Genomic DNA, 27,433 nt, shown 5'->3' with positions numbered 1-27,433 from the left:
TTTTCTTACAAATAGCAATATTAAAATTAATATAAATATTTAATTAAATGATTTCATCAATTACATTTCCGTTATCGCAATATTTATTTTTAATATTGAATCCAATATGTTTATTCAAAAAATAAACTTAAACAAATATTTCTTCTTCCGCTATTAAATAATAAAAAAAAGATGCTCAGAAATTTGTCGATTTTTATTCCCTAGGGAAATGCTATTTCTTCAATAAAATAATAAATAAAATAAAACTGATGTTTGATAAGCCACGAGGATGAAGTTGTCAAATAAAAAAGATAAGACAAAAAAATCTAAAATGGAATCGAAATGTGTCCGAGCATCGGAGCGAAATAAAACGGAAGGGAAAGAGTTGGACTGGTGATAGAGGAAAGGAAACGGATCTTGAATCGACACGTCTTCAGCTTCCTCTACACTCATACTCACACACCGCATAAATACATATATCTGTTCTGGTGTTGGTATTAATACACAAGTATATAATATTGGATGCACACGTGAGCGCCTATGCACATCAATAAGCAATTCTATCTCTAGGTAATTAGATCCGCTTGCAATTCTCAGGGCTCATTGCTTCAAACATAAGATTGGTCTTATTATATACTTTTTAAAAAAGACCATTTGACAGCCAAAATGAAAGTAAATTTTTCTAACTAAAAATTTGCCCACAAAAAAAATACTTGAACCAAGAAGATTATCGTCTTCAATTTTTTTTGTTCTTGAATTAATACACTGATAAAAGGATTTAGTTCTATTTAATAAGATTTAGTAATTTATATTATTAAGAGGATAAGCAAAATTTTTTGGCCAGGTTATTTATATGATGAAATGGGTTATTATGGTAAAATTTGGTATGATTGAAAAAGTCTTGACTTGAATTTGTGCCTTTTCAAGGTTTCATATTATTTTCACCGATAGTCAATATATGATGATAAGCATTTAGGCTGCATTCGAAAATGCTCTATCTCTAGATACATGATTAAGAAATAACCTTATATCTCGTGAATTATTGGCATTTTTAAAGATATACGCTCATCCCGATATTACACTCATCGAGACCTTTCATTTGAGTACCCACATTAATTTTTCATATATTTTATATATTTATATATTTCACAAATACTACATATATAAAATATATAAAAAATGCCATGTAGGTACTTAAATGAAAAGTCTCGATAAGTGTAACATCAAAATGAGTTTATATCTTAAAAAATGTTAATAATTAAGAAATGATCTTGTATCTTGTGAACTAGTGACATTTTTAAAGATATAAACTCACCCCGACATTATACTCATCGAGACCTTTCATTTGAGTACCCGCATCAATTTTTCATATATTTTTTATATTTATATATTTCACAAATACCACATATATAAAATATATAAAAAATGCCATGTGGGTACTCAAATGGAAGGTTTCGATAAGTGTAACATCAAAATGAGTTTATATTTTTAAAAATGTCAATAATTAAGAAATGACCTTGTATCTTGTGAACTATTGACATTTTTAAAGATATAAGCTCACCCTGGCATTATACTCATAGAGACCTTTCATTTGAGTACCCACATCAATTTTTCATATATTTATATGTATTATATATATACATGTATATATGAAATATATAACAAAATGCATGTGGATACTCAAATGAAAGCTCTTGATGAGTGTAACATCGGGATGAGCTTATATCTTTAAAAACGTCAATATTTAAGAAAATACAATGCAATTTAACAAACGTCATTATTTAATAAAGCAAAATTTTATTTATTTATAGTTCACAAGTCACAGCAGTCACATAGTGACTTAATTAAGAGAATAAGAAAAATTTTGTGGCCAGTGTGTTTATATGATAAAATGGGTTTTTATGAATAAATTTGGTATCTTCGTAAAAGTCATAATTTCTATGAAATTTGCCAAAAATTGTAGTAGTGCAATCGCTTTGACAAGGTAATCATTTAGATTTGTCCATAAATTTTTTATCAACGCCGAATTTGAGTTACTTTTAAATAAAAGGGACAGGTAGCAGGAAATTTGTCCTTGTTTCTCGCAAATTTAGTATCTTTGCAGGTCAAATCATTGATTGCCCATGAACAAGTCGTGGATTGCAGTTAAATAAAAAAATATTTTAATCAACCTGAAAGAAAATTCTGTTTTTGATTGTATGTCATCATTTCATCAGATTCGATCGCGTATATTTATATTGGAGTTTGTATTCAGCAATGACAAATGATAATTTGAGGATTAGAACGGATTTTCGTGAAAATTTTAGCAATTTACGTTGAAAAACAGTAACAATGAGTAAAATTAATTTGTTGAAGAAACAATGGAGAATTTTTACTAAAATGAAATCAAAGTATTAAAATAATGAAGAGAAAAACGACAAGTCTTGTTAAATCGATAAATTACTGCTAAAATATTTAACAAGAGTCGGATAATTAAAACAAAGCAGAAAATGACTGGCGTGATAGCTTTTTAATAAAATTAATGGAACATCCATTAAATAAGTAACGAAAAAACAATAAAAGGTTTGCTTAACCAAAAAAATACTCGTTGAATATTTGTTTTATCGTTTTGCGAGATCGCGATTGGAAAAGGTGAAAGCGACAAGCTTGGAGCTTGGAGCTTGAAGCCCGAGTGTACACGGTTGCTGTTATTATTGTTTCCCCGTTATTATTATTACTGTTATTATTGTTGGTTACGAGGAAGCTTTATACTATATTGTACAACTGCAGGTGTATTTACCCCGTAGCTATTGGTGCTGTTAAACCATTCTCTTCAACAACGACAATCCAGCATCTACCGGCACACTACTGCTCTGTTGCTATTGCCATTGCTTTTACTTTGGATGTACATATAAACGCGATAGTTTACGGCGAATGTGCGAGCCGCTTCTATTCCATTCGATTCGAGGCAGTGCAGCGTGAGTTGAGGGTGAAAAACCCTCTAGTGCAACAGAGAGGTCTGAAGAAGAGCAAGGGCTGCTAGAGAGTAAAGAGCTTTAGGTACTCGATCCCGAGGCCAACGAACCAAATGCTTCCATCGACAACTTTTCTTCTCTGTGCTCTTTTTTTTTTCTTTTTATTTATCAGCTGTTTTCCCACTCGACTTCATTGGAAATTAATTATATTCATTTAACGCTCCATCACACAAACCTTTTATGTTTAATCTGCAGTTATAATTATCATTACGTCGCTAATTTTTTGAAAAAGAAGCATTTCTTTTCAATAATTCAATTCAGTCTTCTTTTTTTCAATGGTTTTTCATTAATTATTCGCTTCATGATCAATGTGAATAATTTCCAGATAAATAAGTTTATATCTGATCTTATATGATGACACACAAATGATATAGTGTCACATGAAGTGCATAAGATTTTTTTTTGATTAAAATTATTTGTTTATTATAGTTAATATTATCGTCCATAGTTATCATAAATAAATTTTTTTATCTCAGGAATGTGGACAAGATAGGATCATAATAACAAATTACAAGTGTCGTGTTGACTTTATTTCTGGAGTTTGTAATTAATTAATAAATTTACCAGTTTTATTAATTCTGTAAAGATTTATATGACTAAGGCAACTGTGCAATGTAAGATAGTGATTGTTAGAATTCGTATTATGGTAAATATTGTATTTGTAACAATTGTTATGTTATGTTGTTGGTTATTAACATGTGAAATTTTCAGATGCCTGAGGAAGGTCAAATAAATGACCGAAACGTCGCAGAAATAATAATGTAATTTGTTATTATGATCCTATCTTGTCCACATTCCTGAGATAAAAAAATTTATTATTTGTTTATTTTACTGAAATATATCATTTGATTACAACAAATCGATATTATTCTAGTGAATATACTAAATTTGCGGTGAATTCCTGCAACTTTAGCGCTACTTGTCATTTCTTGCCCTAATGGTGTTTACTAAAAATACTTGCTAGCAATTTTACTGTTTCTTCTTTATGATTTGAACATTTGGCTTCATTTGAATCAAAATATTCAATTATTTCTTCACTAAACAAATTTAACTCATAATTTCGACAAAATTTTGGCCTTATTCTCGAAATATCTCTTCACTTTTTTAATATATATTCAATTCGTGAAGATTAGATGATTAAATCTGACAAAAATACTAAATTTGTGGCTAATACCTACAACTCTGGCGCTACCTGTCATTTCTTGTCCTACTAAAAATACTTGCTAGCAATTTTACAGTTTCTTCTTCACAATATTAACATTTGGCTTCATTTCAATCAAAATATCCAATCATTTCTTTACTAAACTATATTCAACTCATAATTACGACAAAATTCTAGCCTTATCTTCAAAATATTGCACCACTCTTTAAATATATCATCAATTTGTGAAGATTATATGATTAAGGTAGTACTACTGTTACCATAAGAGTCAAATCCCAAAATCTAACCATATTTGGTTAACGTAGTAGATTTCCCTATATTAAATCACGTTGGAGAAAGAGACAGAGACAAATTTTGAATGTTTTTTATCAATAAATATTTTCATATGATCGGAAACCATACTGATTGTTATTAAATATGTTTTAGATGTTATTTTCTCTCGTTGTCTCAATTTTTATAAGAATCTGAACGTCCAGGACTCGCCAGGCTTCCAAAAATTTTACTGCTTAATTATGATATTATAAAGTACCAATATGCCAAATTTCATTAAATTCTGAACACAAATTCTAAAACCGGTAGTACTACCTTAATTCTGACAAAAATACTAAATTTGCGACAAATATTGGTAACTTTGGCGCTACTTGTCATTTCTGGCACTACTGGCCACTATTTGAAATACATTCTAGTAATTTTACTGTTTCTTCTGTATGATATTAATATCTGGCTTCATTTTAATCAAAATATTCAATTATTTCTTCACTAAACTATATTCAACTCATAATTTCGACGAAATCCTTGCCTTATCTTCAAAATACGCACCACTTTTTAAATATATCATCAATTTGTGAAGATTATATGATAAAATCTGACAAAAATACTAAACTTACGACAATCACGGGCAACTTTGGTGCTATTTGTTATTTCTGGCAAACAATTTTATTGTTTCTTTTTCATTACATCAATATACAACTCTATTTGGGTCAAAACACTTCATTGTTTCTTCACCAAATTAAAGCTATCTTTTATCTGATATTTCCATTGTTTTTAGACGTCAATTGCTACAGTTTAGGTGAAAATCTAGTCTTCATAATATTCATCGTCATCATAATATTCATAATTTCATCTATCTTCATATTATTCCATTAGCTTTCAAAATTATCATCAATTTAGGGTGATTAGATGCTCAAATGTAATAAAAACACCCAACTGATGGCAAATAACGGAAACTTTGGCGCTACTGGTCATTTCTAAGCTAGCCATTTTTATTACAAACGCAATTTCTTGTCACAAAAAAAGCCTAAAATTAATTACTCTGATAATTTTTACAAAGAAGAAATAAAAACAAAAATCTTACGTTAATATTATCAATTCAAGTGAATTATTTTTTAGGATTTGTAAATTTCTCACCTTTGCTTGCTATTCTCAGTTTTAACTTCCAAATTCTTGGTTTCTATGAAGAAGAATACAGTAGCCATTCGGTACAAGAGAACACACGACAGAAACGTGTCGAAAGAGCGACCACTAACGGGGATTTAAACTCAATCCAGTCCATTTTTTTAACTCCAAGAACGAGCTGGAGGTTTACTGGGCTCGGACGTGGACTTGGAGCTGATGTAGCTTAGAAAAGAGCTCCTTTAATGTGAGTTTCTCGAGTGAGATACTTGTCTCATTTAAAGTTGCTCTATTCCATTCCTTTAAATCCTTAGATTCTTATCTTTCTTCCTCTCGGCTCTCAATCCTACTTATTTCTTCATATTAAAACCTCCTACATGTCGCTACAGCGAATAGAAGATAAAAGGAAGACTAAATGCACAACGTCAGCGCTATTTGTCACCACTCAAATCTTATAACATTTTTTTTACTACCCATTTACTGTTACTCGTTACATTACACTTATTATTATTATTATTATCATCACCATTGTTTTTAGATTAACTTTGGAGTATTTTCTCTAGGAGTTAGTGTAATGGTACTTTAAAAGAAACGGGAAGATATCAAAAATAACTTTAACAGTTCAGAAAGTTCCGGGTTTTGTTGAATTAAATTTTTTTATATAAATCATTTCCTCAATTCATTAAATCTTTATTTTGAGGAATTAAAGCTTTTATTGAAATTACTAGGACAAGAGTAATTAACTTATTGCTTTTCCGTCAAGTATTCAAAAATAACTCCGATTAAAAATACATGAATAAAAATAGCTTATTCTAAAATGCATTTAATTCTCTATAAATTTATCACGAAGACTTCCGTTATTTTTAATGTTATTATTTTATTAAAAAATTTATTATTCTCGCTATTTTATAAATAAAACAAATTGATGGAAAAAGCTCTTAATTAAAATTAAAAAATAAATATGTACATTTCGTTAAATAATTGAGACTGAGATAATACATTAATATTAATTAAAAACCAAAAACTTCTCTGATTTCTGTAGTCTCTAATGTAATTAATGTAATTAATTAATTAGTTGCTTAAATTAATTCATATAATAACAAACATTCAATTTTTATTACCAATTTTTTAAATTTACGTCTGATTTTATGAAAAAATTTTTTAAACTTCCAAAACAATCTAATTTTATTAAATAATTTTGTATTGTTCATTTTTAGTTTCGCTTCATTTCTTCTTTCATAGTAAGATTCACCAATTTAAAAATAACAAAGTTAATATTATTTTAATATTAAAATTAAATAGAATAAGTTTAAAAAATAATCTTTATAAGATCAGACACTAACGACATTAATAACTTAATTTTGTTATTAATTATATCATAAACTTAAGAGAGCAGTCAATTTTCAAGTATTTAATTTAATAACTAATTTTTACACTATTTCAGTCAAAATTATTTAAAGAAATTTGTATACTTTTTTTTATTATTTTAATGTATTCTTCCTTATGATTTTAATAAATCTCTTTTTCTATAATAGTAAAAATTATTCATAAAATATGAACAATAATAATAATAATGATATGAACAATAATAATAATCATGATTTTGAATAATAAAAAAATTAGTTCATATATTTGGTTAAATAATTAAGACTGAGACAGTATATTATTATTAATTATTAAAAACCTAAAACTTTTCTGATTATTGTTGTTACTAATTGATTAAATAGTTTCTTAAATTAATTCATATAAAAACAAAAATTTAATTATTATTACCAATTTTTTAAATTTACGTTTAATTTTATGAAAAAATTTTTTAAAACAATCTAACTTTATTTAGGGTCAGTTTTTCAAACCGAGATAAAATGATATCCAAGATATAATTATTATTGTCTGTATATCTATGTACTTGAAATATATAAAATATATAGATATATTTTAGCATTGAATAAAAGTTTATCCCGGATTGAAAAACTGGGCCTTAATGATTTTGTATTGTTAATTTTTTAATTTCGCTTAATTTCTTCTTTCATACTAAGCTTCACAAATTAAAAATAATAATAAAGTTAATATTTTTTTAGTATTAAAATTTAATAGAATAAGTTTAAAAAATAATTTTCATAAGGTCAGACACTAGAGATATTAACAATAACTTAATTTTGTTTATTATATAAAGTTATTAATTATATCAAAAACTTGGGCGAGCTCTAAATTTCTAAGTATTTAATTTAATATTAATTTAGTCAAAATTACTTTACGAAATTTCCATCCTTTTAATATTTTCCTCCTAATTGTTTTAGCAAACCTCTTTTCCAAAAATAAAAAACAAAAATTACCGCCTGGAGTACCCACCACCAAAGCACCCCTGATTCGTGGTATCCACCGATCAATCTCATTTGATGTTTAAATTTCGTGGTAACGCAAGATGCGTGTCTTATAATACTCGGCATTTACTCACCCCATTCTAGCTCCCTCGGAAGTGAACACACAGAAGGAGCACAGGCACTATTAGCTTAAACAACAGCCTAGCAGTCACAGTAGTAGTAAGCAATAACTATTCCCATTCCACTACACATCAATCCTAGCTCAACCAGGAAGGTCTAGCTCACTCGTACCTGCACCCACACCAAGTACCGTCCCGAGTACCGAGCCAAGGAAGGGGTTTCTAGAGGGCAAAAGAGCCACTGTTAAACTTATACCGAGTACAAGTAAGCATTCACTCGAAATGTGCAAACTAAGGAACCGAGTACCGAGTGGTTAACTCAGGCGAGGGCAATTCGTCCAGTAATCGATCTCCAACCACTTACTAAAAACTACCGCCAACTTTTCTGAAAATAAATAGCTAATTGCCATCATCATCATCATCATCATCATCATCATCATCATCATCATCACACTAAATAGTCATTAAATTATGATACTGAAGTTAGCTGTCAATTTTAAAAATTTTTATAACAAATCAATTATAATAAAAAAATGCTTCTAAAAATTTTCACTTGTAATTCTTATTAATTTTCACATGTGAAATATTTTTAATAAAATTTTTTTTTTATAATATTTTAAGGTAGTTCTTTCCCAACCTATAGTTTATGCTACTGCTGTCTTTTTCAATCGCTAGTGTCGCCTCTCTTACGGGCTATCGCTCACTTACTTCCACGTATGACTTTATTTGTTTACTTTACTAATTTATTAATGATTTCTCAATATAACTATGTGGTAGGGAATTCCAGAATTTTATAGGGTAATTATACATGTATTAATCTAAGTAATATTAGTTTTTCGTGAAATTCTTAAAATTTCTTCAATACAAAAATAATAAAACTTCGCGGTTTTCTCTCTCTTTTCCCATACCGTCTGTGTAAAAATGTCATTTTCAATTGCAATTATCTTCGGTTAAACGTGGTAAATCGTCTCTAAATTTTAACAGCGTGTGTATTATGTATTTAAATACTTCTATACGGAGTTAGGGACATTTCTTGAATTTTTGCTTTTTGGGCCTAACTACCTTAAGGAGGTATGGTGAAAAATCACTTTTCTTACAATATTGCTCAATTTTTGAATATGCATAATTCTAAGTGTCCTCTATACGAATAAATTTTTTTTAATAGTCCTTGCGGTGTTAATTTTCGAAATATTAGCAATTAAAAATCGTATATTTAACATGTATTCCCTATCCTGACCGTAGTTAGAGCGAACATTTTATTGAATAACAACCATACTTTTCTTAGGATTTTTTTTTAAAACTGGGAATATTTAATTGAAGTTATAACAAGTATTTTTTTGAAAAAAAAAACATAAACGAGCGGTATTAATTTTTTTTATAAACAATGTTCAAAGTTTGTTAATTTTAATGATTTTCAAGCGTTCTCTTATAACCTAATAAGTGAGAGATAGTGTCTTGGCAACGTTGCACTGCGCGGGAAGTTCAAAATACAGTAGAAGCCCAACAGATTCAAATAACTATAAAAATTTAATGGATATAGGTTAAGCACAAATTTACTGTATAGGAAAAATAAATATGTAAAATAATAAATAGTATAAATCAAGAATATAGCTACAATATTAATATAATAAATATTTATTTATTTAAAAGTTTATTTTTCAATAAATATTTTATAAAGGCACTTATTAAAAATAATTTATTTTTAACTTTAGAAGAACATTAATTGTACTAATTATTTTATTCTTTTTTAGAAACTCTTTCTTTCTTAAAATTATTTTTTTTTGGTTTCTTAACTGAGTTTTTTGGTAATTTTTTTAAAAAGTCTAAGACGTTCTTTATAATATCTTTCTTTTTTGTTATTTACTTTTTCAGTAAACAACTGCACGATAGCTTCATCACCTTCTTGTTTAAATATTAGTTTCAAAGAATCAACTGAAATATCATTCATAGCTAATTTTTTACACATATTCAACGAAATAATATCTTTCAAGTCTGTTAATACTTTTAAATTATGTTTTGTTTTATTTGCATCAGATAGTTCTTGCAAATAAACGTCACATTTTTTATAACAAGTGAATAAATTATTTTTTAAATTTAATATTTCCACTAAATTCTGTAAAGTTAGAACGTCATAAGCTGCATCATGGAATGATTGTTGTTCATCATCTGAATTTTTTAAAAAATCTTGACTGAGACTCTCTAATTTAAATTTACCAGGACCTTTTCTATCACTCAAGACCGATCGAAATATTGCTAAAGTAGAATCTGCCATTCTTCAGCCGCGAAGTCATTATTTATTATTTGCATTCTCCAACTATACGTAACCTCAAAATTATTTCAAAACATTAAATTTTTCTACAACACATGTCTCAAGGGGCAAACGATTCTGAGCGAGAGTGCAACGTAGCCAAGTCAAAAAAAAGACGCAGTCGGATTATTTTTCTAGTTCTGCGCATGTGAGAGGAGGCGCAAAAGTGTACTGCATCTCAACTATTTCATATTGTAGTTATAATGCTTAACATTAGGGCATATGAGGGAAATTTTTTTAAAAGTTGAGAACTGTTGTGGGGTAATACCTCCTTAATTACCGTAAAATTCTAAAAAAATTTTCAATGTCTGTCAACTTTAGTGTCATATTAAATTATAACTAGCAACCTTGCAGTCACTATGTGACTGCCGTGACTTGTGAACTAAATATAAATAAAATATTTCTTTATTAAATAATGACTTTTGTTAAATTGCACTGTACTTTTTTAACTATCGACGTTTTTAAAGATATAAGCTCATTCCGATGTTACACTCATCAAGAGCTTTCATTTGAGTACCCACATGCATTTTTTATATATTTTTCATATATACATATATATAATATATATAAATATATGAAAAATTGATGTGGGTACTCAAATGAAAGGTCTTGATGAGTGTAACACCGAGATGAGCTTATATCTTCAAAAATATCATTAGCTGACAAGATAGCAAAGTCAGTTCTTAATTATTGACATTTTTTAAGATATAAGCTCATTCCGATGTTAAACTCATCAAGAGCTTTCATTTAAGTCCCACATGCAATTTGATATATTTTTTATATATACATATATATAATGTATATAAATATATGAAAAATTGATGTGGGTACTCAAATGAAAGGTCTTGGTGAGTGTAACACCGAGATGAGCTTATATCTTCAAAAATATCATTAGCTAACAAGATAGCAAAGTCAGTTCTTAATTATTGATATTTTTTAAGATATAAGCTCATCCGGATGTTACGCTCATTAAGACCTTTCATTTGAGCACCCACATGGAATTTGATATATTTTTCATATATACATATATATAATATATATATATATATATATATATATATATATATATATATATATATATATATATATATATATATATATATATATATAAATAAGTATATGAAAAATTGATGTGGGTACTCAAATGAAAGGTCTTAATGAGTGTAACACCGAGATGAGCTTATATCTTCAAAAATATCATTAGCTGACAAGATAGCAAAGTCAGTTCTTAATTATTGAAATTTTTTAAGATATAAGCTCATCCGGATGTTACACTCATCAAGAGCTTTCATTTGAGTACCCACATGCATTTTTGATATATTTTTCATATATACATATATATAATATATATAAATATATGAAAAATTGATGTGGGTACTCAAATGAAAGGTCTTGATGAGTGTTACACCGGGATGAGTTTATATCTCTAAAAATGTCAATAGTTAACGAGATACAAGGTAATTTCTTAATTATGTATCTAGAGATAGAGCATTTTCGAATGCAGCCTAAATACTTTTCATAAATTGACTATTGGTAATAATGATATGAAACCATGAAAAGGCACAACTCCAAGTCAAGACTTTTTCAACGATACCAAATTTAACCATAAATACACTGGCCACAAAATTTTGCTTATTCTCTTAATAGTATAGATTAACACCTAACCTAACATGCACTTTTATTTTCCAGTTTAATCAATCACTCACCTCCAGCTCCAAGGTCATCGCTCCATCAATTAAATCCACAAATTAGCTCCCGAGACGAGGAAGATGATGATTTTTTTTTAATCAGACACTGAAACTTCCGGACACGGGAACAAGCACTCCAGTGAGTCGGCATACGATCAGGTGTGTAATTTAACAGATTATTTATCTTTAATATTATAACAATAATAATAATAATTATAATTATAATAATAAATATAATTATAATAGAAGCTGCTGCGCTAGAGCGCGACCAGCCGACGAGGACAAGCCCCGAGCGCGTTGAGGTTTGTCAGAGAACTGGCGGGAGCCGACATGAACGTCAAGCTCCGTCTTTAAGCGCATGCGCACAACCCAGCTATCTCTTGTTTTAAATTTCTTCTTCCTTTACTTCTACTGAGCTTAACTCGGTCGCCGTCTCATTCTCACGCTACGGCTATGTATGTACAACTACGGGTACTACGGGCACTACGACCCCCCACTACTTACTCCTCCGGTAAGGTAAGAGCTAGAGCTAGTAGAGGAATTTTTTCTCCTCGTCGAATAATCGGAGCACCCTCATCAACCCTACCTGTCATCTCGCTCGATTTTTTTATCCATTTAATTTATTTTTTCTTTCAGTCTCAAGAGCAACACAAGAGGATGCTGGAGTGCACCCACTCAATGGTAGTTTTTTTAATAACCAGCTCTGGTTGATGACCCAACGGCCACCTGGTACGCCGGCAACCTGGGAATCCTGCCAAAATCTTCGGGTAAACAATCTTCGGGGATTACCCGTTATTTTATTACGCAAAACTACTGCCAGGATTTTCATTTTTCTCGATGCGTTTAATCTGACACTTGTGTGACAGTTTTCTGGATTGGTAATGTCTGCTTTTTTTTTTTTTTTTTTTATGGACTTTTATTAGCAATTGTCATGGAACTGAAGCGTACGGATGAGTGTAACGTTAACTTGCTATTGTACACTCGAGGAGATCGATAAACGCTACTACGCAACTTCTATGACCTAGAGGTTGTTTTTCATTCATTTTTTATGGTATTTATTTAATGATAAGGATATTTTGTTTATTTTAGCTGGTAACTTTTTATGAAAGCTGTTGACAGGTTGGAAAAAAATCCGTTTTATTATTTAAAAGTCATTACTTTTTTTTTTTAGTTTTAATTTTATTAATAAATTAATTTTACTACAGGTGCTAAATCCCCCATATTGTTTTCTGAAATTAACCTGATAAATATGTTGAATTTTCATTTTTTTATGATATAAATTATAAGTAAAATAATTATTCCTAAAAAATAGTACTTAAAATATTAAAAATTGTTTTTTTAACAGTTTTTAATTTAAAAAATACTAGAGTATTCATCGGCGCGCGCATGCCGCCATTTTGTTAAAAGACTCCATTTTGTCTTACATGCTAATTTAATTATTTAAATGATACTAAATTTATGATATAAATTATAAGTAAAATACATATTCTTAGAAAATATTAAAAATTGTTTTTTTAACAGCTTTTTATTTAAACAATACTAAAGTATTAATTTATCGGCGCGTGCATGCCGCCATTTTGTTAAAAGACTCCATTTTGTCTTACATACAAATTTAATTATTTAAGTGATACTAAAATTATCTGAAATTTAATGAATCATTTTTTTAAATGAATGTATAAAAAAAATTATAACAAATTTTTAAAAATTTATCTAGAATTTTTGAATTTATAAAAATGTTAAATTTATTTTTAATCACTTTAATAAAATTAAAAAAAAAAGGTGCTTGTTAATAAAAATTATTTTAATTTATAAAATAAAATTAAATAATAATTCATAAGTTCAATATTTTTTTATTGCCAAAAGCGATTAATTGATGAAAATTAAATTAGCCGACATTTGAAAATATTTTTAATTTATATTAAAAAATTATTAAAAGAAAAAGTTTCACATGTAGAAAATTTCAAAAACTATACGTGCAACTTAAAAAAATTTTTTTTAGTTCTTTAACTAATAAAAAAAATTAAAAATTTTTAAACGTCGGCTAATTACAATACTAAAATTAGCCGACGATTTTAATTTTTTGATTTTTTTTTAATAATTAAATTAAAACAAAAAAATTTTCAATTTTCTTAGCGAGAAGTTAAAAATATTTTTTAAAAATTGCACTTACAGATTTTAAATTAAAGTTTTTTACAAGTGAAAATTTTTTAAAAATTTTTTCATTTTTTCAATAAAAAAAAATTCTAAAAATTTTTAAATGTCTAGCTAACTTAATTTTCAATAATCATAAAGTCAGCCGACATTTTCGATTTTTTTATTTTGCTTAATTAATTGAATTAGAACTAAAAAATATTTTTAAAAATTGTTCTTATAGTTTTTGAAGTTTTTAACAAATAAAAAAATTTTTTTGTAATAATTCTTTAATAAAAAAAATCATAAAAATTTTTAGACGTCGGCTAACCTTATTTTTATTTATTTTCATCGGCTAATTTTAGTATCATATTAATTGAAGAAAATAAAAAGACGGCAAAAATTATATGAAAATTAAATTAGCCGACATCTGAAAATTTTTATAAATTTTTTTTATTGAAAAAATCATTACAAAAAATATAAAAAAAAATTTTCATTTATAAAAAACTTGAAAAACTATAAGTGCAATTTTTTAAAAACACTTTTTAGTTCTAATTTGATGAGAGAAAAAATATCAAAAAATTAAAAACATCGGCTAACTTTAGTATCATAAATAAAGTTAGCCGACATTTAAAAATTTTTATAATTTTTTCTATTAAAAAATTATTACAAAAAAAATTTTGAAAAAATTTTTTCATTTGTCAAAAACTTCAAAAACTATAAGTGCAATTTTTTAAAAATATTTTTTAGTTATAATTTAATAAATTAAGCAAAATAAAAAAATCAAAAATGTCTAACTTTATTATTATAAAAAAGATTCAAATTTTCCCGCATAAAAACTAGAGGTCAGCAGCTGCGTAAAAAACACGATCGTAATGGCGGATGAGCATTAGCTCACATTCGCAACTCTTATTTGTTAAGTAGCCTTAAAAACCGGTCATGGATATTCAACGTTAACGCTCCGAGTTTCACTTCAATTAAACAAAACTCAACAATAAATAACAACGAAGAAACAAACACAAGTACTGTACATTAAAATAATTAACAGTGTCGAGATAAAAAAATTATCACTACTAAAATATCATAATACCTCTTGATAAATATTGAAAAATAAAAATGGGCGCGTATTTGTCCGAGCCGGTAACCACAAAGGAGTCCGTTGATGGTTTTGGTAAAAATGTGGTATTTGGCGCGAGTTCTATGCAAGGATGGCGGATAAGCCAAGAGGTAAATAATTATTTATTTTTCATTTCAATAATAAATTACTAATTATTAAAATTAATTAAAAAAATTTTTTTTTAATATTTTTCTGACATTGTTGACATTTATTACCAGGACGCTCACAACTGCTGCAGCGATTTCGACGAGAACGTCTCGCTCTTTGCAGTTTACGATGGTCACGGCGGGCACGAGGTCGCGAGTTACTGCGCGAAGGAGCTCCCGGATTTTATAAAAGAAACAGAAGCTTACAAGCGCGGTGACATAAGACAGGCGCTGATTGACGCATTCCTGGAGTTCGACGCGACTCTCGCGACTCCCGAGGTGATAAAAGTCCTCAAAGAAATCTCCTCAAGCGCCGGAGACTCGGAGAAAGTGAAGGAGGAGGCCGAGACTGATGAAGAAGACAATATCAGGGACTTGAAGCAGGAAGCCGCGATGCCGCTCGAGCAGGTGATCGCCAAGTACATGGAGACTCCTGCTGGCGACAGGCTTGGCAAGAAAATTATTTCCAGTCCTAATATTCGCTGTCGTCGCACCAAAGAAAGGGACCCTGCTGCTGGGTGCTCTTCTACTTGGACTAACGAGGCCGATGTTAGCTCCAGCTCTGTTTCTGCTTCGGCTTCTGGGGAGAATAAGGATAAAGAGAAAGATGGAGAGGCTGAGAAATGTTCAGAGAAGGATGTTGAGAGTTCTAAGAGCAGCGAAGCTGAACAGACTCTTGATTCTACGACTGGAACTGGAACTGGGGCTACTGTCAATGGAGAAGTTGACCATAAAGTTGTGAATGGTAAGATTTTTTTTTATTTTTTTTTTTTCGTAGAAATTTAATTTTAATTAATTATTTTTAAAATTCATTTGAAAGAATTGTGATACTAAATTTAACAGGCATCTAATATGATAATTAATTTAGCAGATATTTAATAATTTTTAGAATTTTTTTTAACAAATAAATTATGACAGAAAAAATAGAAATGTAAAAAAAATATAAATGCAATTTTTTTTAAATAATTTTTTAGAAAAAATTTGTTTATTAAATAAAATTAAAAAATTATCAAGTGACTGCTAACTTTAATGTCATACATCTAATAATTTTTTAGATTTTTATAATAATTAAATTATAATTAAGGGGGAACACCACTGTGACGATCGAAAAAAAGAGGTGATTTTCGAGAATTTTTTTGACAGGGAAAATAAAGGAATTTGAGGATCGGATTTTTTTTTATTTTATTAAGGGTACGTTAAAGATTATCACCCTAAATTTTTATTGAAAAATATTTAATTATTACAAAGTTATTAACAATTTCGTAGAGCACTAGAAAAAATTTTCCCCTCCATGTTCGGTTCGATAACTCAAAAACGGATCATCTGAAAATAAAAACCCAGATTGCTTTTTAATCAGTAAGGATGGAGTTATCGTCGCACGTACGGAATTAAAAAAATTTTTATTTTAAAGATTTTTTTAGCCGGGTTAAAACCAAAAAAATAACAGTAAGAATAGTGAGAAAATTTTCAATCAGTTGCCATTTTTTTTTAAATTGAAATTTTCAAAATTCCGTACGTGCGACGATAACTACATCCTTACTAATTGAAAAGCAATTTAGGTTTTTATTTTCAGATGATCCGTTTTTGAGTTATCGAACCGACCATGGAGGGGGAAATTTTTTCTAGTGCTCTACGAGATTGTTAACAACTTTGTAATAATTAAATATTTTTTAATAAAAATTTAGGGTAATGATATTTAATCTACCCTTAATAAAATAAAAAAAAAAATCCAATCCCCAAATTCCTTTATTTTTCCTGTCAAAAAAATTCCCGAAAATCACCTCTTTTTTTCGATCGTCACAGTGGTGTTCCCCCTTAAAAATATCCAGAAAAAACATACACATGTAGAAATTTAGAATCAGTTTTTCAATCTGAGATAAAATTTTATCCTATGCCAATATACAATCGTGGACATTAATTTAAGTATGTTTTTAAGTTTACTGAAAAATAGCCTTTTGTAAACTCGTTTATAAACTATAAATTTGAAAGTTAGTTGATGTCATTTGTAAAATTACTCGCGAATAAAAAATGATATTAATGAAATTAGCGAAAGGGAAATTTCAGAAAACAAAAATTCAGTCATTTATAAAATAACGAAAAACAAAAATCTGTGGCTATGTGAATTTAGCCAATTCTTACTGCGGAAACTTATAAAATTAGCCGATTGTAAACTTTGTGAATTGTAAAATTAGCCATTTTTATATCTCGTAATTCTTGAATAGATCGACGGATCAAAAAACGATTTGAGGCATCTAAAAGGACTTTTATAAGTTTAGTTTGTCTGAAAATTAAAGCAGATTCAACCGACCTATTCAAAAGTTATAAGAAGTTTAAAAACGGCTAATTTTTCAACTTAAATTAACGACCATGATTGTATATCTATATATTTTATGTTTATAGATATACTGGCAATGATAATTTTATCCTGGATAAAATTTTATCTCGGATTAAAAAACTTGCCCTTAAAAAAATTGAAAAAAAATTTTAATTTAAATTTTAAAAAATTCAAAAAATTGTCAGATGTCTGCTAATTTAAGTATCATAAATAATTTTATGACTTTTATGAAAAAAATTGGTGATTTTTTTAAACTTTAGTATTAAAATTTTAATTATTTATTTTAGAGGTTATTAAACCTATTTTTGTTTAAATTTTTATGATACTGAAATTAGCAGACATTTAACATTTTTTTATTAATTAAATTGGAACTAAAAAAATATTTTTAAAAAATTGCACGCATTATTTTATCAAATTTTTTACATTCTAAAAATTGTCAGACGTCTGCTATATTTTTATAAAATTTTTATATTAATAAACAATTATTTTTTTTTATATAAATTATTTGTAGAAATGTAAATTTTTTATTGAGAGACATTTAATAATTTTTAGAAATTTTTTATCTACACAAAAAACTTCTTGCACCAAGAAAATTTTAAGGAAGACAAGTTATTTTGGAGCAAGAAGAATTTTTCTTGGCTCAAGAAACTTTGACTTCATTCAAGAAATTTTTAATCTTACTTAAAGTAGTGTAATAAATTTTAGTAATGAAACTTTATTTAAAAAATTTCATATTTAGAACTCATAAAAAATAATAAATGCAATTTTCTAAAAATAATTTTTTATACCTAATTTATTATTCAAGAAAAATAAAAAAATCGTCTTGTGTCTGTCGATTTTAATGTTATAATTTTTTTTTTAATATTTTAATAATTTTATAAAAATTTCTAATTTTTTTTACAAAAAAAAACAATTAATATTGAATACTTATTTAATTATTTATATTTATTTAAATCAATAAATGAACAAATAATAATTTATTTAAATAAAATAGACAATTTTTAAAAACTTATAATATTATTAATAATAATTGAAAATTATTGTAAGCTTAAAATTAAACTTTAAATAATTCAAATAGCAATAAAATAAATTATACATTAAAATACATTTATATAATAAAAAAAAATGATCCATTAAACAAGACAATAAAATTTCAGAACCGGCAGTTAAAGCAAAGGAGGAAATAAAAGAGATTAAAGCTGAAATGCCGGACAGTTCCGAGGACTCGGATGCAAAAGTATCCCCCAGTAAAAATGAAACCGAGAGTAAGGAAGTAAACGGCTCTGACGTTAAAGATAAACCTGAGAGCAAGGAAGAGGCTAAAAATAACGATGTGACGAGCAGCTCGACGATGGAAAACGGAGAGACGAGTCAGGAAGGAATGACCAGTACCAGACGCAGAATTTCAGCTGCTGCAGAAGCGCTCTTCCACGGACTGCTCGGAGATTCGGACTCGGACGAAGAGGATGAGGATGACACAGACGAATCCTTTGATGCTCTCAGCAAGAGTGACGAGGAGGAGCTGGACCAGAATGAATTCGACGAGGAAGATTCGGATGACGAATATGCGGAGTACGAAGACGACGAAAATTACGATGCACAAGAAGACATCACGATGGATGAAGAGCCCGGCTCAGACAGCGGGTGCACGGCAGTTGTCGCTATTCTCAGAGGAGATGATCTGTTTGTCGCGAATGCTGGAGACTCCAGGTGCGTGCTTTGTAGAGATGGCCAGGCTTTGGAGCTCAGCTTGGACCACAAGCCCGAGGATGACCTCGAGATGAAGCGGATCAATGAGGCTGGGGGTAAAGTCACTGCCGACGGACGAGTCAATGGAGGGCTCAATTTGTCCAGAGCTCTGGGAGATCATTCTTATAAGCAGAATTCTGAGCTCCCGCCAGAGAAGCAAATGATCTCTGCGATGCCTGATGTTAGACATGTTAAGATTGAGGCTCAGAGAGATGAGTTTCTCATTCTTGCTTGTGATGGGATTTGGAACTTTATGAGCAGTGCTGATGTTGTTCAGTTTGTTAAGAAGAGGATTGATGAGAGAAAAAAATTGTCCGAAATTTGCGAAGAGGTAATTTTTTTTTTTTTTTTTTTTTTTTTTTTTGTAATTGAAATAATAAGGGATTAAAAAATTACGTTGATTCAATCACGGAAAAAGGAAAAATAAAAAAATTACATTACATTTTAAAATTCTTTTGCAGTCTCAAATTTTAAACTTTAATTTAATTTGTATAAAATTGGATAGGTGTTAAGTGAGTATTTAATATTCTTGTGTATTATTTTTGATAAATTAATAGCTATTGTAAATTACACGTAAACGTTACATTAATTTAATAATTTAATATGTATTAAATTTGCCATTTGGCTTCTGCCTTGGCATTAAAATTAAATAAATAAATAAATTATATAATGTAACGTGGCGCTCCGTGATGAAAACTGGAAAAATTACACTGATAAAAAAATTAACTTGACTCCAGAGCCAAAATCTTGTTGGTTCGTCATATATTCTTATGTATTTTTTTTCATATTTGCCATTTGGCCAGTAGGCCTTGGCATAAATAAACAAATCTAAATCTAAAAAATCTTGAACCAAAAATACCATTTTGAAGAAAATAATTTTCTCAAGAGAATAAATTCTTGAGGCAAGAAATTATTTTTGATTTAAGTAAATTTTTCTTGTCTCAAGAATTTATTCTCGTGACTCAAGAAAATCATTTTCTTCAAAATGATATTCTTGGTTCAAGATTTTGGCTCTTGAGTCAAGTTAATTTTTTTATCAGTGTACAGTTTCAGATTGTAACTATTACAAATTTTGTAAGAATTACATTAAAAAATGTAAATATTACATTGAAAGCTCTGAAAATAAACATTCAAAATTTGAATTTAGAAAAATGTTATTTCGAACTGTAATTTTTCTAGTTTTCTTTTTTTCGTGAAGAGAATAAATTTTGAACCGGGAAAATTATTTTGAAGAAATTGATAATTTTGGTAATTATTTACAAGTGGGGTCTAACCCATTTTGGGTCATAACTAAGTGAAAAATTAAAATTTTCAATTTTTTTTTATTCTGCTTGTTTTTACGGTGCATTTATAATAAAAAATGTTGTGAAAGAAAAAAATAATAATTTCGATAGCTTTTTTGCCTTCAAAAGTTGGAAAAAATTTTGGCTCATGTTTTTTGATAAAATTTCTATTTTATCTTTTTTTGATATATTTCTTTTATAAGTACATAAAAAAACGAACAATTTAAAAAAAAAGAACGAATATCACAATTTTCTAAAAAATTTATAGTTTTTTGAACATTTGTTTAAATTGTGATAATCAACTTTTTTTTTTTTTTAACTGATCATTTTTTTATGTATTTTTCAAAAAAAAATATGTCAATAAAATTAAATAGAAATTTCGTTCAGAAAAATAAAAATTAAAATGGTTGACCCCACTTGTAGATATTTACCATTTTTTTTATTGCAATATACAGGGATAAAAAAATTAAGTTGATTCAAGAGAAAAAAATTTTGATCCAAGAAAATTATTTTATAGAAATTGATGATTTTTTATTTTAGAAAATTTTTTAAGCCAAGTTAGATTTACTCAAGTCAAGAGAAATTTCTTGGTAATTGATTTTTTATCTTGAGTCAACTTTTTTATCTGTAAAAGTTTGTTTATTATTTTATGGTAATTGTTTAAATTTGAAGTTTCATCGTTTTTTTGACTAAAAAATTTATTTATTCTAGTTTTTTTTTTTTTATTTTTTGTTACGGTGGATTTTATGAAATTATATTTTTTTTTATTTGAAAATTGAAAAATTCATACTTGTCTTTTTTATTGAAATTTTTTAAAATATGTAAATTTTTACACACGATCAATGATTTAGAAGTACTAAAATAATTTTTCAATATTGTTAAATTTTACATCAAAATTTGAATAATTGAAAATAAAAGTAGACGTCAACTTATAGAATTTTGGTTAATATTGGATTCGATTTGGCCTAGTTGTTTCACACTTGCAATTTTATTTTAATTAAAAAAATAAAATGGTCTCAAAAAACAAATTATCTTAAAATTTATAATTCAAAAATGATGTTTATTAATTTATTAGAATTGATTTGTTTTTTTTTTTTTTTTTTTTTAATTAAAATAAAATTGCAAGTGTCAATAACTAGGCCAGTGTCAATAACTGGGTCTTTTACCTTGATTAAAATTTCTACAATTTTATTTATTTTTATTCTTGATTATTTTATTGGTGCAAAATATGAAAAAAAATATTTTAAAATAATCTTTATTTAATAATACTTAAATATTTTTTTTTATTTATTTTTTTAATTTTTCATTCACTTAAAATTAAATATTGAACTCATATAAATTAATATTTTAAAAATATTATTAAAAAAAAAGACAAGTAGTTAAAAAAATTAAAATAAATTTTTCTAACAATTTTATTGAATTTTTCCAGACACGAATAACGTGAGAGTGAAAGTAAACAATTACCTACTTTTTACAAACTCATTGATAATTATTATTATTATTGAATAAATATTAATCAGGGAAGCAGCCGACAGATATTGAACTTTTTAATTAAAATTTTTAATTATAGAATCAATTAAACCAGCATTTGCATTATTTATTCTAGTAAAAGTTTTAATTGAATTCACAGTTTTTATTGATTCAATAAAAATTTTCTACTCCGTATAATATTTTCCTTCTCTACATTACATATACATAAAACTAATTTATTGAATTATTTATTGCAGTTGTTTGATCACTGCCTAGCACCAGATACTTGCGGCGACGGTACCGGGTGTGACAACATGACAGCAGTGATCGTAAAGCTGAAGAACGATACAGAGGACCAAAAAAACAAGACCGAGGAGTCAGCAGCTAAAAAAAGGCCGCTCTCGCCCACCAGTGAAAAAAATTCAGCTAATGAACAATCTAACGAGTGTAAACGGGCCAGAGAAACCGTTTAAAGTTTTTTTCATTATTATTAATTAAAATTACCTAATTTCAAACATTTTTTACAACCGTACAGTTTTCTTTTGTTAATTAAAATTACGGAGCATTTTTTTTTTTTTATTTCAAAAGATTCCTGACACACGGAAAAAACAAGATGATACTGAATATCATCCCAGATTATACTGAGTGAAAAAAATTTTTAGATAGTAACTAGTATAATCCAGATTACAATGAGTATAATCTAGATTATAATGAGTATAATCTGGATTTTTCTAGCTGCTATCTGAAAAAAAAAATTTTATTTTGCTTAAGAAATTTTATATGAAAATTATTTTTATTCTGAGTAATTTTTTTTCTGAAATAATAATAATAATAATTATTATTATTATTATAATTTCAGAAAAAAAATTACTCAGAATAAAAATAATTTTCATAAAAAATTTAAAAAAAAAATAAAATTTTTTTTTTTTTTTTTCTACAATGATTACAATTAAGATTACAATGAGTATAATCTAGATTATAATAAGTATAATCCAGATATCACGCAGTATAATCTGGATTTTTCTAGCTACTATCCGGAATTTTTTTTCACCACAAATATCACTGAGTATAATCTGGGATGATATCCAGTGTCATCTTGTTCTTTCCGTAGGTATAATTATTTTTATCTTTATAATTAAAAAAAATGAAATTCACTTTATTAAATCAGCTCCGACTAGATAATCTGTTTCCGATGGTCTCTAGATTTAACGTTTATTAGAATTAATATGTAAATGTAAATAAATCTAGACAATAGGGTTTATATTTGTAACACGATTTAATTTTCTTATTATTTTTTTTCATTTAAAATAAAATTTATTTTCAAAATTATGCTTTTTTTTAGTGTGTCAGTGGCTAGAAAATTTAACGTGCCTTTTAAATCTAAGGATTATTTTTAGGAATCACAATACAACAACAATAATTATAATAATAATAATAATTACAATAATGATAATAATGATAATAATAATAATAATTAATATATAAATAGTTAAAAATTAAGGATTCATTTAATTAAACTTAAGTTTAAATTTTTACTGTCTGAATTATAAATATTTAATAAACAAATTGGTGTGTTAATTAATAGTCAAATGTTCAATTGTTTCTAGTTGCTCAAGTTCTATTTTTTTTACCGAGTCATACTGAACTCGTAGCCGCTCCAACTCCATTGTTTTTTCAATTATCATTGCCTGTAATTATTATTTCAAATTTATTATTATTATTTTTTTAATATTATTATTAATTATTTAAATAAAAAATTTACTTGGATTTTTTGTTTCTGTACGTCACGTTGTTTCTCAACAGAGCTCAGTAAATTTCTCGCGCCAATAGTTCGCATTTTTTCTTTTTCAACTTCTGTCGCTAGTTTGTCTAGCAAATTTATAAAGTGCTCGGAATTTTTTTTAAACTCGGTTATTTCTGTAAAAATAATTTATTTTTTTTATAATTTTAAATTTATTATAAAATAATATGACATTAAAGTTAGCAGTCACTTCACAATTTTTAAATTTTATTTAACAAAAAAATTTCATCCAAAAAATTATTTTAAAAAAATAGCATTTTTAATTTTTTATAATTTTTACAAGTCAATTTTTTTTTTAAATAATTTTTTTGCACTGATTTATTTCTTAAAAAAATTCTAAAAATTATTAAATATCTGCTACTTTAATTTTCATAAAATAATTGTAATTTACTATTGACAAAATCATGACATTCATTTTTTAATTTGTCACTCTGAGTTGTTATCTCAGGCTCGAGGATGCGGATTTTACACAAGTCGTCAACGAATAATCCATATTTTGCCAGAGATTCCGCCATTTATTTCTGTAATTTTTTACAATTATTATTTAATAATTATAAAAAAAAAATAATTTTGTTTGACAAATGTAAGTTTACAAAAGCGGTTGCTATGTTTTGATACTGAATGTATTGCCTAGTTACCTGCGCACTTGTACTGCACATTGTTTTGTTTTATTCATTTTTCGTTTTAGTGTAATTTTTATGAAATTTATTATTCTTTAATTAATAATTTAATTAATTAATTAATTTTAAAAATTAAAAATATTTTTTTTTCTTGTGATGTAAAATTTACAAAACAAATTTTTTTAGTTCATAAAATTACTTTTAAAAAATTAACTATTAAATTTTACAAATAAAATTATCAGACATTTAATCATTTTTTTTTTTTTTTTTAACAAAAATTATGTCAAGAAAATTTTTTACAATTAATATATGAGATTAAAGATAAAAGTCATTTGATTATTTTTTAATTTTATTTAATAAACAAATTTATTCTGAAAAATTATTTTTAAAAAATTGCATTCATAATTTTTATGATCTTTTTAACTTCCCGCTAAGAAAATTTAAAATTTTCAAAAATCGAGAAGTTATTGTTTTTACCCCGTTTTTCGAAAATCGAGTTTTCATCAGATCTCGACGTTTTGAGGTCCTAGGAAGCTTCCCTGACTATTCCCGCGATGGTGTATGTGCGGCTGTATGTATGTGTGTGTGTGTGTGTGTATGTATGTAAACCTCTTATAACTTTTGAACGGCTCGGCCGATCGGATCGAAATAAGTGGCGATCCAAAGAGTATCATTGCCATTAAATTTCGCAAAAATTTGAATCGATTCGGTTCGCTAGATTTTGAGAAATCTCAAAAATAAAATTTTCAAAAAATCGTTTTCTTGGAATAACTTCTAAACGGCTTTACCGATCAATTCCAAAAACTAATCAGCTCTTAAGCTTAAAAAACCACGTGGATTGCCACCAGTCCCATCAAAATCGGTTGATTCGTTCGAGAGTTATCGAAAACGAAAAATTTCGAAAAAAGTGTTTTTTTCACATAAGTTCGAGATTTCTTTTCGGATCATTTTTGACGAAATGGAATAATTATTAGTGCCCAAAAAATCACGTCGATCCCCACCAAGAACGTGAAAATTGGTTGATTGGTTCGTGAGTTATCGTTGTCGAAAAAATTCGGAAAAAGTGAATTTTTCAAATTTCTCTAAGATTTTCGGTTCGATCAGTCTCTTATAATTTTTTCAAACTTTTTTACCCAACCAAAAAAAAGTTATGAATTTAAAAAAAAAAAACCGCTTTTTTATTTTTAAATTGCCATAACTTTTTCAAAAATTGACTTATCGGGAGGTTTTTTTTTCAAAATTTTTGTTATTAAATATTCTTTTTGGGAAAAAATAGACAAAAATTATTCAAACCTATCTTCATCGTTATTTTTTAGATTTTCTGAAAAAACTCCGAATTTCTTGATGATAACCATTTTTAATTTCTTTTTTCTTTCTTTCATATAAAACTTTGACATTTTCTACAAATATCCTGAAATTTTCAGAATGGTGTTTTTTCGATTTCTATTTTTTTTTTCAATTAAAAAAAAAAATTTTTTTTATTAATCCTATTTTTCATAACACCGGTCCAAAAATTTCCGGGAATCCTCAAAAAACAAGAAAAAAGTATAGAACCAAAAGTTGAACATATTAATCATCGAGAAAATTAATTTTTTTAAAAACAAAGAAAATTGAAAAAAAATTGTTTTTTTATTTACTGCTTAATAAATGGTGGGCATTGAAATAAACGATTCTCCGATAATCTGAGTTTTATGGTTAAAACGCTTTCATCAATTGGTTTAATACATGACTATAATGTCTCAAATGCAATAATTCTTAAACTAATAAAGACATTTAGCTTAGCTAAGCAAGAAAATGTTCTTTAACTTATAATATCAATTCTGAAGATGGCACTTAATCAGTTTTTTTTATAAAGATTCATAGGCGCAAACTATCATTTCTCGAAGAAGTTTAGAGTGATTTGAAAATAGACTTGGACCTTCGCAAGGATTAAAAATTTAAAAAGCAATTCTGAGAAGCTTACCTGGTTAACTTTTAGTTCTATATTTTTTTTTGTTTTTAAAAAAATTAATTTTCTCGATGATTAACATGTTCAACTTTTGGTTCCATACTTTTTTCTCGTTTTTTAAGGATTCCCGGAAATTTTTTGACCGGTGTTATGAAAAATAGGATTAATAAAAAAAATTTTTTTTTCAATTGAAAAAAAAAATACAAATCGAAAAAATACCATTCTGAAAATTTCAGGATATTTGTAGAAAATGTCAAAGTTTTATATGAAAGAAAGAAAAAAGAAATTAAAAATGGTTATCATCAAGAAATTCGGAGTTTTTTCAGAAAATCTAAAAAATAACGATGAAGATAGGTTTGAATAATTTTTTTCTATTTTTTCCCAAAAAGAATATTTAATAACAAAAATTTTGAAAAAAAAACCTCTCGATAAGTCAATTTTTGAAAAAGTTATGGCAATTTAAAAATAAAAAAGCGTTTTTTTAAATTCATAACTTTTTTTTGGTTGGGTAAAAAAATTTGAAAAAATTATGAGAGACGTTTCTGATAGGGTAGAAAAGAATGGAAAACTTTCAGCCAAATAAAAAGGGGTCAGGGTCAAAAGTGGTTGATTTGGCGTGGAATGCCCCATATATAGATATATCCGAACAAAAACAGTTTCACTGTAAAAAAAAATCGCGCCAAGTCCACGTTCATAAGACTATTAAGGTAGTTGTTGCGTGATAAGCATTTCAACAGAAAATTATGAAATTTTTTTTATTGAAAGATAAATATATTAATAAGTCACTACCAAAATTTCAGATCAATTGACCGCACCGTTTTTGAGTAATTAATTTTCGAAATCGCATCTTT

At 27.2% G+C, this 27,433-nt stretch overlaps 3 protein-coding genes across 3 annotated transcripts in view; 1 reads left to right on the top strand and 2 right to left on the bottom strand.

Annotated features, from left to right (window-relative positions):
• Positions 1–12,273, bottom strand: part of LOC123265256 (heparan sulfate glucosamine 3-O-sulfotransferase 5) — a 58,275-nt gene extending 46,002 nt beyond the window's left edge. Inside the window, exon 1 of the mRNA XM_044728939.1 lies at positions 12,002–12,273. The gene's annotated coding sequence lies outside the window, so the exon portion shown is untranslated. The remainder of the gene's footprint in view (positions 1–12,001) is intronic.
• Positions 12,274–14,987: 2,714 nt separating this feature from the next.
• On the top strand, positions 14,988–22,782 carry LOC123265188 (probable protein phosphatase CG10417). Its single transcript, XM_044728829.1, has 4 exons — positions 14,988–15,340; positions 15,449–16,121; positions 18,869–19,791; positions 22,471–22,782. The coding sequence occupies exons 1-4, from the start codon at positions 15,230–15,232 to the stop codon at positions 22,684–22,686; spliced, it is 1,923 nt and encodes a 640-aa protein (XP_044584764.1). The 5' UTR covers positions 14,988–15,229; the 3' UTR covers positions 22,687–22,782.
• Positions 22,783–23,504: 722 nt separating this feature from the next.
• Positions 23,505–24,668, bottom strand: LOC123264891 (intraflagellar transport protein 20 homolog). Its single transcript, XM_044728408.1, has 4 exons — positions 24,653–24,668; positions 24,406–24,535; positions 23,976–24,130; positions 23,505–23,901 (listed from the first exon to the last, which is right to left on the bottom strand). The coding sequence occupies exons 2-4, from the start codon at positions 24,527–24,529 to the stop codon at positions 23,788–23,790; spliced, it is 393 nt and encodes a 130-aa protein (XP_044584343.1). The 5' UTR covers positions 24,530–24,535; positions 24,653–24,668; the 3' UTR covers positions 23,505–23,787.
• Positions 24,669–27,433: the final 2,765 nt, after the last annotated feature.

The sequence above is a fragment of the Cotesia glomerata genome, linkage group LG5 (assembly GCF_020080835.1).
Source record: "Cotesia glomerata isolate CgM1 linkage group LG5, MPM_Cglom_v2.3, whole genome shotgun sequence".
NCBI classification, from domain to species: domain Eukaryota; kingdom Metazoa; phylum Arthropoda; class Insecta; order Hymenoptera; family Braconidae; genus Cotesia; species Cotesia glomerata.
The sequence above is the reverse complement of the archived record's forward strand: the minus strand, read 5'-3'. Positions and strand labels throughout refer to the sequence as shown.

Excerpts from the sequence above, each read along its gene's own strand:
- LOC123265188 (XM_044728829.1), top strand. The coding sequence starts at position 15,230 with ATGGGCGCGTATTTGTCCGAGCCGGTAACCACAAAGGAGTCCGTTGAT. Across the intron at positions 15,341-15,448 it reads GATGGCGGATAAGCCAAGAG|GACGCTCACAACTGCTGCAG; the intron begins GTAAATAATTAT and ends ATTTATTACCAG. Across the intron at positions 16,122-18,868 it reads TGACCATAAAGTTGTGAATG|AACCGGCAGTTAAAGCAAAG; the intron begins GTAAGATTTTTT and ends ATAAAATTTCAG.
- LOC123264891 (XM_044728408.1), bottom strand. The coding sequence starts at position 24,529 with ATGGCGGAATCTCTGGCAAAATATGGATTATTCGTTGACGACTTGTGT. Across the intron at positions 24,131-24,405 it reads ATGTCATGATTTTGTCAATA|AAATAACCGAGTTTAAAAAA; the intron begins GTAAATTACAAT and ends TTATTTTTACAG. Across the intron at positions 23,902-23,975 it reads TACAGAAACAAAAAATCCAA|GCAATGATAATTGAAAAAAC; the intron begins GTAAATTTTTTA and ends TAATAATTACAG.